Raw genomic sequence first — 13,843 nt, 5'->3', positions numbered from 1 at the left:
ATGTGTGAGCCCAGAGGAGGTGTCTGAGCCAGCCTGGGGTCTAAGGGAAGTCTTCCTGGAGGAAGGGACATTGAAAGAGAGACTGAGGTCGGGAGGTAAAAGGCAGGGAAGAACATTTCTGACAGAGGAAGATGTAAGACTTGAGAAGGAAAAATGCCTTGGTGTATGCACATCCTGGAAAGGCCAAGCGCCTGGAGCAACTAATACTTAGAGAGCATTTCCAACACACTGGTCTCTTTCTGAGCACTGTAAATGTAGTATCAGACACTGTTCTAGGCACTTTACATGTAGTATCTCTTTTAATCTGCACAACAATCCTGTGAGGAAGGTGCTGCCATTAACTTCATTTTACAGATGAGGAAACTGAGACATAGAGAGGTCAAGTGATTTGCCCAAGATTTCACAGCTGGTTAAGTGGTGGAGCCTGAATTTGAGTGCTGGCAGTCTGGTTCCAGTGCCAACTTATGATGGTTCCATTTATGACTTTTTGACTTTACGATGGTGTGAAAGCAATACACATTCAACAGAAACTGTACTTTGAGTACTCATACTGTAGAGGGTTAGAAATCTTGATTCTCATTTGATTTTTAGAATAGGGTTTTTCGGTAATGCAGGTATGAAGCAACAGTCTCTGGCCAGGGGGCAAAAGCCCACAGCTAGCGTGGCAAAAGCTCATTTAATCAATTCTAATTAAGTATATGTTGATTCTCATTAGATTTTTAGAATAGGGTTTTTAGGGAATGCATGTATGAGGCAACAGTCCCTGGCCAGGGGGCAAAAGCCCACAGGTAGCGTGGCAACAGCCCATCTAATCAACTCTAATCACTGCTTAGGTACAGGATTGTATACTTTAATGATTTTAGAGCTAACAGGCGGTTGCCATACAGATCTTGTTAAGAGATTTTAAAGAATTGCTGTAGGGAAAAATGTGAAAAAAAATGTTTTCTAATGGCAAGGTGTTTTTTGGTGGAAACTTTGGAGACAATTATACTTAGATTTAATCATAAGAATGTAACTTTTGTTTAAATTATTTGAGGACAGGTTATATTTTAGATAATGACTGCAGTTTGACCAACTTAGCTTTTCACAATTTGTACTTTGGAATGTCTCATTGTTAATTTTACTGATGTTACTAGTTTCCATTATTTAAGCTATACTTAGCCATAGATAACTTTTGTCACACTACCCATGTCTTTGTGTCCTTTTGAAATGATTGAATCAACTGATTTTTCTTGTGAAACTTCCTTGTCTTTACAATGAAAACCAGAAGCTAACTTTGAATCGGGGCTGTACCCAGTTTTCTCCTTCTAACAGAGGAGTTGCTGAGGTGCAGTCCCTTTGGGCTTCTCATTGCATTCATGTTGCTTTGAGTAATCCTGTTTTTGCAGGATTCAACACTTTAGGCTTTATCTGATTTTGCCCAACTGTATGCTAATGTAAGTGTTTTGAGCATGTTTAAGGTAGGCTAGGCTAAACCGATTTTCAGTAGGTTAGGAGTATTAAATGCATTTTTGACTTATGATATTTTCAACTTACAATGGGTTCATTGGGATGTAACCCCACTGTAAGTGGAAGAGCATCTGTACCATAAACTGGGTAGTGGATAAACAACAGAAATGTATTTCTCACAGTTCTGGAGGCTGGGAAGTCCAAGATCAAGGTACCCTTAGCTTCAGTGTCTGGTGAGAGCCTGCTTTCTGGTTCACAGACAGTGCCTTCCCACTGTGTCCTCACATGGCAGAAGGGGCAAAGGATATCTCTAGCATCTCTTGTATAAGGGCACTAATCTCATTCATGCAGATTCTGTGCTCATGATCTAATCACCTCCCAAATTCCTCACCTCCTAATACCATTACCTTGGTGGCTAGGATTTCAACATATGAATTTGGAGGGGCACAAACGTTCAGACTATAGCAGTTGCCTCTCTTTTGGTGATATTTGCAGCACTAGTACCCAATGCCCAGATCCATTAGTGGCTGCAAAATGCTGATATTCTAATTATATCTTTTCTTCTTCAGTTATTAGCTGGAATACCAGACATTTAAAAACTAATGTAAAACTCTAGTATAAATCTATATTCGATCCTGTAAAATGTGGGGTTATGTTGCATTGAATACAATGAAATGAGGGACTGAGAGAAGCCAATTATGTTACATTCAAATTCATGTCATCACAGGGATTTACTGTACCATATTCCTCCTATTAAATCCCTTTCCACTTAACATGCCTTGGGAGGTTTCTGTTTTATGCCCTGAACCCTCTTAAACAGACACCCTAAAAGGAAACCCACAGCCACCTGAACTGGGGGTGGGGAGATGAAGGCCTGTTAGTCTCATCACTTATAAAATAGGGGACATAATAATGCATTGCTCATCAAGTTGCTGGAAGGCCTGAGATAATGCAGGTAAGGTGCTCAGCAAGGTAGTTTTATATCCTGCACTTTACCCTAAGGAGGAACGAGGTGGGAAGTCCTGTGCTCAAACTGAAATGAAGATAATGATGAGATATGGTCTCCTGGCAGTCCCCTGCAAGAAAGGGAGGCGGATGAGAAACTGCCTCATGGCTGCTCTTCACAACATTGCTCATTTCCCTTTGAGTCAAGAGGAATCACAGGACATTCTGCCAAGGTTTGGGTCAGACTGCACTTAAGTCTTGCCTACGTGTCTTATGTGGATATGTGCAAGGTTGTTGGTGTGCCATGGCAGAACGATTCCCCACAGTATCGCCCCACAGGATGTTTGTCAATGACACAAAGGAAAAACAGAACTTTCTAGAGGAGATAGTTACTGGCCACCACCTTCCCAGGGATTAGTCTCGGTCATCACTAACAGGGGCAGCGTGGCATCAGGTGCCTCCTGATAGGAAGCAATAAGGACATACAGGAAGGACTCTCGCAAAAAATACCTAGCCTGTCTATAATCAAGCCTGTAGAGCCAACTTCCAGTTTATAAGAACTACAGAAGATGGTGGAAGAAGCTAAATGACACCATGAGGAAACGGTAAGGCAAACCCAGAGTGGGATATATTCTACAAAACAGCTGGCCTGGCCTCTTAAAAAATTCCATCTTACATGGTGGGGGATGGGGGTCGGGTTGGAAAGCTATTCTAAAACTTAAAAAAAATACCAGAAACCTAAAGCCATATGCAGAACATGAGCCTTAATTGTACCTGGTACAAAAAACAAACTAGCTAAAAAAAAAAAAAAAAAAGAAAAGAAAAAAATAAACAACAAAAACTAGCAAAACAACAGTATAGACTTTTTGGGTACAATTTGGGAAATTCTAATATAAACTGGATATGAGATAGGGAATTATTGTTAGCTTTTCTTAACAGTGATAATGGTATGCAGGAACATGTTTTTCAGAGATACATGCTTAAGTATTAGAGGTAAAATGTCATATTTGAAAACCACTTTCAAGTGGTTCAGCAAAAAATAATATGTACACACAAAGTAAATATGACATGTTAACAATTGTTAAATCTAGGTGGTGAATATCAGGGCATAGAAAATTTTCCTAATAAAATGCTGAAAGGGAGAATAATATATATTTTTCAAAAATCCCTGCCCTCATGGAAATTGCATTCTAGTGGCAGGGGGCAGCAATGACCAAGAATGAGTAAGTAAAGCATTTGGAATGTTAGTGGCAAATGCTTAAGAAACAAAAGGAGTGAAAGGTTACAATGTGTGTGTCGGGAGGAGTTAAAGTTGTAGGTGAAGTTGTGAGGTAAGGCCTAAGTTATATTTCAGTGAAGACCTGAATGTGGAGAGGGAGTGAGCCCTGTGGTGATCTGCTGGAAAAATATCCCAGGAAGAGCAAACAGCAAGTGCAAAGGACTTGAGGTTGGAGCCAGCCTGGTAGGTTGAAAGGTCTCACTTGCTCATACAGTTCCTGCCATACTGAAGAGGCCGGTGTGGCAAAAACTGTGAGCAAACAGAAGTAGTAGACCAGAGAGGAAATAGAAGTGCCATATCAAACCTTTATCTAATAAAATACACATGATGCTTCTAGATGTATAGGCTATCTCTGGAGGAATACACAGGAAACTGCTAATGGTGGCAGCCTTTGGGCAGAATTGGGCAGCTGGGGTCAAAGGAGTCCTACACCTTAACTTTTCACTGGACATCCTCCTGTTCATTTGAACTTTTCATTGTGTTTAAGTTCTTTGCTATTTCCAATACACGCCATTAAATGTCTACAGTCCCTCAAGGTCCCTATGCGTGCACTAGGGTCCTCTCTTTACAGCCCTTCCTCCTCCTGGGGAGCCATTTAGAGCCCTCCCAAGGGCATGCTCCTCAACACAAGTATCTTCTATCTGCTCATCTGAATGTGCATCGGACAAGTTTGCTGCACAGCCATCTGCGAGGTCTTGAGGATACACCAATTCAGCCACAAGAGGTGCTCCAGCTGGCCGTGTGTTCTCAGTTCCTTGTTGACAAGTTTGGTGGATGTTCTGTACTGTTAATAATTCAATAAAATAAAATTTTAAAACAATAAAACAGAAGAGAAAACTAGTCACTCTGAGGCCAGTCTTAATGGTCAGGATACTGATTCCACCCCCGCTTCTTATCTGATCATCCAGCTCTTTTACACACACATGGTCTTACAGTTTTCCAATGAGTTTTTATTATTAGTTAAGTCATGATTCAGGGTCCCAGGGCAGGGATCACCATGTACCCAGGTCCCCCTTTACCCACCCTGGGAGGACAGAGGACAGAGGAGAGGAGGGGTGCAGTCAGTTCAGATCTTCCCAGGAAATGTGCCTTCTGCCCGGTGCTCATCCCAAGCTGAGACCTGTGGAGAGACAAACAGTGTTATTCCCCCTCTCTGTGGGGAAACCAGATTGGTGGACTTCTTTGTCTTCCTTGCTCTGCCCACTTGTTCATTCAGTCAGCAAATAACCAGAAGTACCTGCTATGTGCCAACTACTGCTCTGGAGCCAGAGAATCTGCAGGGACCCCCAAAAGACAAAAATCACTGTACTGAATGAGATGACATCCTGGAGGTGGGGGGTAGGGGTGGGGATGTGGGGAGTAATAGGCAGAAAATTCCCAGGCTCACTGCAGGCTGTTGCTGGGGAGATCTGTCACTGTACAGAGCTTCAAGAACATGGCTGTGCTGTGCTTCTGGAACCCCAGAGTCAACACCTGAAAACAGTCAACACTATTTTGGCTGTTTGTCAAAATAGAGGGAAGACAGAATATTAGGTAGCTGTGAAAAAAATGAGGCTGACCTATGTTCTGGCATGAACGGATTACCAAGATATAAAGTCAAGTGCAAAAAGGTGCCAAATAGAATACACAGTGTGATCCCACTGTTGATCACAGATGTATGCATAGTATAAAAAATGATGGCAAGGTCCATATCAAATTAACGCTCCCCAGACGTAACACTGTGTACCTTCCTATAGGCAATTACAAGCATATTCATTTTTATGCACACAAACACCCACATTTAAATGCTATATATTAGAGACAGTGGATAAAAGCATGGACAAAAATGGAGACTGGATGTGAATTCTGCTCCATCACTTCCTAGCTGTGTGACTTCAAGACAAGTTACTCAAGATTTCTAGGCCTCAGTTTCCAATTCTACAAAATGAGGATACTGATATCTACCTTATATGGTTGTTTTAGCATGTTTGACCTTATGTGATATAAAGGGCTTGCAACATTATATAGCCCACAGTAAATGCCATGTATGTACCTATTTTATATATACACCATACCATAAATACTCTGCACTTTAAAAATGTATACAAATTGGGTCATATTATATAGATCGTCCTGCAACTTGCTTTTTCCCATGTCTTAGAGCTCTTTTTGTACTGTCACATAGAACACATTCTCCATAAACGCTATTAAGATAAATGTACCACCCACCATTTCACTAATTGGGTTGTTTCTGAATGTTCCCCATCACAAAGAACTCTGCAATGGGCATCCTTGTACGTGAAGATTTTTATAGGATGCCTACGGGTAGAATTGTTAGGTGAAAGGAGAATAATTTTTTTCACTTTGAAAGATACTGCCAAATTTTACCTCAAAAGGGATTGGACCAATTTATAGAACCAACAACACTGTCAGAAAACCTATTCTGCCAACACTTGATATCAACATTTATAATTTTTGCACCACACTGCAAAGTTAGAATAAGCGCCTCTCCGTTATTTCTTTTTTTTTTTTTTTTAAGGATCCGAACCCGTGGCCTTGGTGTTATCAGCACCTCACTCTACCGAGTGAGCCACGGGCCGGCCCCCCAATTTTTTTTTTTTTTGTCTTTTTCGTGACCGGTACTCAGCCAGTGAGTGCACCGGCCATTCCTATACAGGATCGGAACCCGCGGCTGGAGCGTCACCGCGCTCTCAGCGCCGCACTCTCCCGAGTGCGCCACGGGCTCGGCCCTTCTCTCCGTTATTTCAAACTGTGTTTCCCTGATGATTTGATGGGGGATGAACATCTTTTCATGTTTGGAGTTCATCTGTAGTCCCTCATACTGCACTTGTCCTGCCGTTTTCTCTGTATGAATCTCTCAGTTGCTGGGTTTACCTTTTTTAAAGATATAGTTTAAATTGGCATTTAAAAAATACAGTGCTAGGAATGCGGTGAATGTCAGGCTGGTCTGACTCTTTGGCAAATTACCCTTTGCCCTAATATCCCACTTCATGGAAAGGAAACTAAGGAAACCATTCAAATGCAGGGAAAAACATTTCCTGCCATCGAATTGTACTCTGAAGTATCATTTAAAATACTGAAAAAAGACTGAGTCCAGCTGAAGAGCAAAGGAATATTTTTAAACTATTAAAGACGATGGCTATCTAATTATTCAATAGATTATACTGGCATGAAAACAGGTACACAATACATATTAAGTAAAAAAGGCCAAGTGCAAACAGTATTTAGAGTATGATCCATAGCTGTATTAAAAAGTATGTAAACACACACCTGCACATACATACACATTAGCACAGAAAGAAAAGTAGAAGATTTATACACCCAATTACTAAGGGGCTCAGAAAGGGGTGACCAAGAGGCTTTCACTTTCTACATTATATAAATCTCTTGTTTTTGAAGATTCTACAAAAAGCCAATGGTATTTCTCATAGGGAAACTAAAGAATTTTTTAAACAGGAAAGAACCACCTGACTGTTTCGAGCCCTGGCCCCTTCCAGGCTGGAGCTGCTGAGTGCACAGAGCAGGAGCTGGCAAAAGCCACAGCTGTGCCCTGTGGTTGAAGTTGCTTGGAGGTGGCAGGAAAGAAGAGGACCTTGGTGGCCTCTAGGCCAGCAGGACCACTGACAGGGTTCCTGTGGACCCACATAGGAGCAAGGAGCCACAGACAACTGAAAAAAGGAGCCACTCAGAGGCCAGTGAGTCACTGCAAGGGACTGGCACATGGCTCATCCTATGGGAAGTGTTTGGAATGCGGGGAGTTGGGGGAGTCTGGCCCACTGGGTGAACACTGGGGCACAGCATGGACAGCTGATCTGCCCTCCAGTCAGCACAGGACCACTCAGTGGAGACTGGTCAGGAATATAGAACTGTAGGGGGTGCAGTTTGCTAAAAAGACTCAGTCCCAGACCAGAGTTTCCACACAACCCAGGCATACCAGACCTCACAAGACCGGGAAGTACTTACAAGGTCAACAATTAAAACCTGAGCTGCACAAAAAGCCTTCCCCAGGGAATCAGCAGCAAAGCAGAAATTTAGTTCAACCATAGGGCTCAAGTGCTGGTTCCCACAGGAAGTTCCCATGTTTTAGAAGTAAACAAAAGACAACAAGTTCGTTCCAGTGCAGAGTTTAAGAGGTGGGAATAGCTAATAATCCAACACAGAACTGAAAGAAAAAACAAAAAATCCACAGATCAGAGACACATTTCTGATATTAACCAGTAAAGGTCTAACACCACCAAAGAACACCTATAAAACCTAGAAGGACTGGAAGACCCCTGGACTCCCAAGCCAGGGTTGGTGGAGGGCCAAGGGCCTCAGCCATGGCCCCCTAGGTCCACATCTGCATCCAACCCAACAACGACTCCCGAGCTGCCACCAGAAGGCCCCTGGGCTCCCCTGCCAGAATGAGGGGTGTGCCATGGGCCTCAACCATGCCTCTCCCTTCTTTCTACTCCTTCCACCCTATCCCACTCCCCTTTCCTTTCTTCCCCTCCCCCCAAATGCTCCACATCTTAGAACATTAAAAAAAAAATCATAAATTAATTTAAAAAAAAAATAGAAAAGAAAAAATTTTCTGCCTTTCCCTATTTTTTAACACTCTGTGAAGTGGTTATATTGCTTATAAAAAACAAAATAAACACTTATTTTTACTTACACCATGTTTTTGGAGTAAAAAAGTCAGGGATGTTGGGTATAACATGGCCTGGGCAGACTGCATTTATATCCAGCCCTAATAGGGCAGACAGAATAGACACATGAGTGGATGCACCACACAATCTGATGTTCCCCATGTAAGGGCAGGCCCAGGCCCAGGCCCTGGAGACTGGGGTATGGGGCAGTACTGGGACTGGAAGCACACTTCCTGGCACCCCGTCCAGCATGTACCCACTGCAGATCCTGAGGCTGGAGGAAGGATGTTATGGGATCACACGTTATGTTACCCAAGGTCACCCGGGGAGAAATCCTGGGAGCATAGAGTATTCAAAGATCCTTAAGATAGTAAGGCCAGAGAGCTGAGACGAAAACCAAGCAAGCTGAGAAAACTAATGCCATTAAGGCTTTTCGTTCTAAAGAAATGAGCCTCAAAAATGTACATCCAGGATACTTTAAACTAGAACATAACATCCATTTAAAGGGGACCACTTAAGTAAAAGCATCTATAAGTTATTAAAACAGATAAGGCAGATCTATTGGATCCCCTTACAGGCCAGCTGCCAAAGGGGGGAAAAATAATAATAAGGCACATCTAAATGCACTATAATAACAAAAAAAGGCTCTAAGACATACGGAAAATAAGTCAAAGCAAGTCACAGAACAAAATATACAGTATGTGCCATTCACACACAGAAAGTTCCATAAGCTGATGTACGATAACTTTTTTTTTTGGTGTCTAGCTGGTACAGGGATCAAACCCTGGACCTTGATGTTACCAGTACCATGCTCTAACCAACTGAGCTAACTGTCTAGCCCAATAGTATCATATTTTAATTATATGACACATGGGTTCTCATTTTAATATCTCTGAAATTAGCATGCTTGTTACATTCATTTTCAGCCATTTTTTTAAAAGATTCGAACATCTCTCGATATGTCTTGATTTGGTAAAATAGGATAATGTTATTGTGTCCTTATTTTTTAGTGATGCATACTGAAGTAGGTAGGGGTGAAATGACATGCCTGAGATTTGCTTTAGAATACTTCAGCAGAGGAAAGAAGAGAATGAAACGGATACATGAAGAAAATATAGAAAAATCTTGATAACTATCCAATTTGGGTGATGGATGTATTTGGGGGTCACTGAATTATTCTCTCTACTTTTATGTATAATTTGGAAATGCTCGTAAGAAAAAAGAAACATTTTGGGGGACTACACAAGATTGTGAGCTTCACAGGGACAGGCACCTGGCACTGAGTACATATTTGTACAGTACATTAGTGAGATGACCCTGGTTACTGTGGCTGAGAACCCCCACTTGTTGAGAGTTATCAGTGAAAGGAGCGTAGCAATTCTAGGAAGGAGAAAAGCCATGAGTCTCATGGACAGTGTGATGCCTTGTCCTCCCTCTGCCTCTCAGAGATGAACTCTCACCAAGTCACCACACTCCCCACTGCAAAAACCCCACCCAGCATTCCAAGGGTTCCAGTAGGAGGTACATACCCAGGATATGGGACAGAGGGACTTGTATACACGCTGGTACCATTCACATACAGAGACATCACCCCCTTTGGCGGTCATTGCCTTCTCGCAGCGGTGGAAATCTGTGAAGAAAGGGGTTTAGGGTCAGCCCAGAGCAAGGGGTGGCACACATTTCTGATCAAAACTCAGTGAGCTTTTGCTTCGTGATCAGTTCTACATATACATACACACACAGAGGAAACAAAAATTTACAAGTGTCTTAAATATCACTGAACTGATTTCGTTACCTTCTAGAGAACTGCTATTCAGTTTGAAAATCCTAGGGTCGGGAATGATAGGCAAACTTAAGGGGCACGTGTGGGGATTATGGAAGTCCAGAACAAGGGCAAGGGAAGGGGGAAGATGATCTTGATGCTAAGATAATGAGTCCTAAAGAGGAAGGCAGGAGGGTTATCTGGTTTTTTAAAGCATACAACTAATTTTAAAAATTGCACCAGGCATTCCACTCCTGGGCACATTCCCTAGAGAGAAAAGCAGGCACACAGACATAAAATTACATCTATCAGAATGTTTTCAGCTGCATCATTCATAAAAGCCCCCAAACAGAAATCATAAAGTGGCCATAAATAGAATAAATTGTGGGAAACTATACAGCAATAAAAATGAGCAAACTATATCCCACAGCATGGATGAGTATGAAAAACTGCTGAATGAAGAAATCCAAACACAAAAGAATATGTACAGTATTTATAAAGTTCACAAAGAAGCAAACCCAAACACAGTGCTAAAACAAAACTATGATCACCTTAAGTTGGTGGGGGTCACATCTCCAGTGGGGAGAAAACGGTGTTGTGTTCAAGACAGGGCACAAAGTAGGCAGGGGAGATAAGAGTGCTGGAAATTATCTATTTTTCTTTTCTTTCTTTCTTTCTTTTTCTTTTTTTGCAACTGGCCTCGTATGGGGATCTGAACCCTTGACGGTGGTGGTACAACACTCTGCTCTGATCAACTGTGCTAATTGGCCTGCCCCTAAATCTACTTTCCTACCTAGGTTATGGTTGCACAGGGGGTTCACTTTATTTTTATTTTTTTTATAAAGATGACCGGTGAGGGGATCTTAACCCTTGACTTGGTGTTGTGAGCATCATGCTCACCCAGTGAGCTAACCGGCCATCCCTACATGGGATCTGAACCCGTGGCCTTGGTGTTATCAGTACCACACTCTCCCAAGTGAGCCATGGGCTGGCCCAGGGGTTCACTATAGAATTACTCATTTAGCTGTACATATTTCATGTACTTCCTGTACATATGTTATGTCACACACACACACACACACACACACACACACACACACACCCCTTAAAAAAAAAATCATTGTAGAAACCAAAGTTTGTGACTGTGGCCCAACCCTAAACACAGTTGGTGATGAAGGGTATGGGCCCTCCAGAGGTAGGCTGTTCAGAATAAGAGAGGAGGCTGGATGCTTGCGTCCCCTAGGAGGAGGCAAGAGGTGAATGACTTTAAGTGTGGGACCAGGGGAAGGAATTCATCCCCCCCACCCCCCATGCCCTGCTTACCCAGGTAGTTCTGCCAGCAGTTCCTGGTCTGGTTCTGGTTGGGGAAGCGGCTATCAAAAGGGGCAGTCTTATAATTCTTGATTTTGGTCTTGATGTCTTCTGCCATGGTGCTGACTCCTGGGGGTAAAGGAAGTGGGTATTGGCAAGGGTTCTGGAGGCACTGAGAATGGGGATACCAAACCATCCAAGCCCACTAGAGGAGGCCCACTCACAGAAGAATAGGCTGGGTGTGAACAAGCCACCACCTCCTCCCTCTCAAAGTACATGCACATGGATGAAGGGCAGGGCATAGCCACACATCTGAGTGTGGAAGCCACAGCAGGATTGAGGGGAAGCTCCCTAGCAAAATCAGGTCAGGTCCCAAAATAATGCTAGCTAACACTCATTGAGTGCTTACTACATTCCAGGAACTGTTCTACACACTTTACCCTTACAGCCACTTTAAAAAGTAGGAACTATGAATATTACTATCCGCATAGGACAGACAAGGAAGAGACAGGATGTCTAAGTGACTTCCCAAGGTCAGACAGCATACAAGCGATGGGGCTGCCTCAATCACTGACATAACCTATGTTGCAAAGGTTCTTAATCTTTTTGGTGCCATAAACTCTTCAGGGGTCGTGTAACCCCCCACAACCCCTTTCTAAGCTTATGCTTAAATGCATTAAAAAAACTGCAAAGGATCACAAGAGAACCAGATATATCTAGCTAAAGATTAATTAGCACAATTTTGAAGTAATCATGAATGAAACTGGTATTTAGTGACATTTCCACTGTATGTGACAAAAGGATTTTGATTGCTGACAAAGTCACAGCTGCTGCTAATACTCTGAGGTTGTTGCTTCCATTCTTAACTGAAAAGAAATGCCACATGAGTATTTCAATTAGAATTTAGTAAAAATATGGATGTAATTTCCCCTACATTCAAATATAGGGATACAAACCTTTAATTTAATGTCTCTGAAGAGATGACACACAGTTTTCGTCAGGGAATGTGAGAGAAAAGTGCCTAAATTCCATAGAATCCGAAGAGTCGTGGGGCTACTCACAGGTGCAACAGCCAGTGTCAAATTCAAGCGACCCAAAGTCGTGGTGGGGGTCAGGGGCACTATCAGCAGAATAGTCTTTCGCGGGGGGAGAGGGGAGTGGGAGAGGGAACTAAAATACCAGCCGCTGGGACACACGCAGTCGGAAGAGCAGTTTGGGAGAGATCTCGACCCAATATTTGAGGGTGAGGGTGAATCGAAGATGACGCGGCGGTCCCTCCAACCTCTAAGAGGGAGAAGGGACTAGACACCAGGAAGCCAGGCTGCGGCCCGGGCAAGCCGCGAGAGCCCACGCCTACGGGCTGGCGATTAAGAGTATTGCAGTCCAATCTACTGGGTCCAAATCCTGGTCGCTGTGTAGCCTCCACTAAATCGCTTAACATCTCTGAGCCTCAGTTTCCCCACTGTCAATAAGGGATAAACACAGGCCCAACTTCGTCGGGCTGGAGGGAGTATTAAATGAATTAATATAAAGTTGTTTGGAATGTTGCCTGGCATTGAGGAAAAACCATGAGTATAATAATTAGCTATTACTATTAGCAGAACAGGGCCCCAGGGGGGCCGGACGTCTCACCCAGTTCTCGAGGAAGCTGGGGTTCGGGTTGTCAACCCACCAGGCTGGGGTCCCAGGTAGCCGAGCCCTCCACACTCACCTAAAGACGCCCCCGGAGGAGCTCACAGCTCAATGTCACCCTCAGCAAATACGCCAGCGTCGGACAGGAAACGGAATTAGCACCGGCCGGAAGCAAGGCGAGAAGGCTACTAGGAGACTCTTCCGTGCGGCTAGAGCGCCCTCGGGAAGGCGGGCCCCGAAGCCACTGAGGCCACGCCCATCTAAGAGAACTTCGATCTACTATTGGGCTGAATGACTGTTCGTCATCAGCCCTGGCCAATCGTGAGCTTGCGCGGCACACGGAATGGTTCTGAGCTGAGACTCGGTGCCGTCTTACGGATTCTCTCAGATCCCGGGACGGCCTGGAGAGTGGATCTGGGGAAAATGCCCCAGCGGAAGTACTTTTACTTATGCAAGAAATATTTATTGAACGCTAACCCTGTGTCAGGATTGAGTATGCATCGCTGAACGTAACACAAAAATTTGTACCCTCATAATTATTATGGGTTAGGGCCGGCCTGTGGCTCACTTGGGAGAGTGTGGTGCTGACAACACCAAGTCAAGGGTTAAGATCCCCTTACCAGTCATCTTTAAAACAAAACAAAACAAAACATTATTATTATTATGGGTCAATTGTTAGGAGATTGAAAACGAAACAGACTCTCCCCTGGTGTCACTTGTCACGATTTGAGGACTACGCAGACTCCACCTCCCTGCTCATTACCATCTTTCCCCAAAGTTCGAAGGCACAAATTAAAGAATTTGGTTAGCTGAGGGCTCAAAGACCAAAGTACTACA

At 43.4% G+C, this 13,843-nt stretch overlaps 1 protein-coding gene across 3 annotated transcripts; it reads right to left on the bottom strand.

Annotated features, from left to right (window-relative positions):
- Positions 1 to 4,602: 4,602 nt before the first annotated feature.
- Positions 4,603 to 13,169, bottom strand: LOC134388944 (cytochrome c oxidase subunit 6B1). Of its 3 annotated transcripts, none has more exons than XM_063112324.1 (4): positions 13,086 to 13,169; positions 11,387 to 11,503; positions 9,831 to 9,931; positions 4,603 to 4,793 (listed from the first exon to the last, which is right to left on the bottom strand). In XM_063112324.1, the coding sequence occupies exons 2-4, from the start codon at positions 11,490 to 11,492 to the stop codon at positions 4,740 to 4,742; spliced, it is 261 nt and encodes an 86-aa protein (XP_062968394.1). In that variant the 5' UTR covers positions 11,493 to 11,503; positions 13,086 to 13,169; the 3' UTR covers positions 4,603 to 4,739. The 3 variants fall into 3 exon arrangements, with proteins under 3 accessions (XP_062968394.1, XP_062968395.1, XP_062968396.1); XM_063112325.1 differs by having other exon boundaries at positions 13,007 to 13,095; XM_063112326.1 differs by lacking the exon at positions 13,086 to 13,169 and adding an exon at positions 12,331 to 12,352.
- Between the last annotated feature and the right edge of the window lie 674 nt (positions 13,170 to 13,843).

The sequence above is a fragment of the Cynocephalus volans genome, chromosome 10 (genome assembly GCF_027409185.1).
Source record: "Cynocephalus volans isolate mCynVol1 chromosome 10, mCynVol1.pri, whole genome shotgun sequence".
In the NCBI taxonomy this organism is placed as follows: domain Eukaryota; kingdom Metazoa; phylum Chordata; class Mammalia; order Dermoptera; family Cynocephalidae; genus Cynocephalus; species Cynocephalus volans.
The sequence above is the reverse complement of the archived record's forward strand: the minus strand, read 5'-3'. Positions and strand labels throughout refer to the sequence as shown.

Coding starts and splice junctions, on each gene's coding strand:
- LOC134388944 (XM_063112324.1), bottom strand. CDS start 11,492: ATGGCAGAAGACATCAAGACCAAAATCAAGAATTATAAGACTGCCCCT. Junction 9,932..11,386: donor CTGCTGGCAGAACTACCTGG/GTAAGCAGGGCA, acceptor CTTTCTTCACAG/ATTTCCACCGCTGCGAGAAG. Junction 4,794..9,830: donor CCCTCTGTCCCATATCCTGG/GTATGTACCTCC, acceptor GTCTCTCCACAG/GTCTCAGCTTGGGATGAGCA.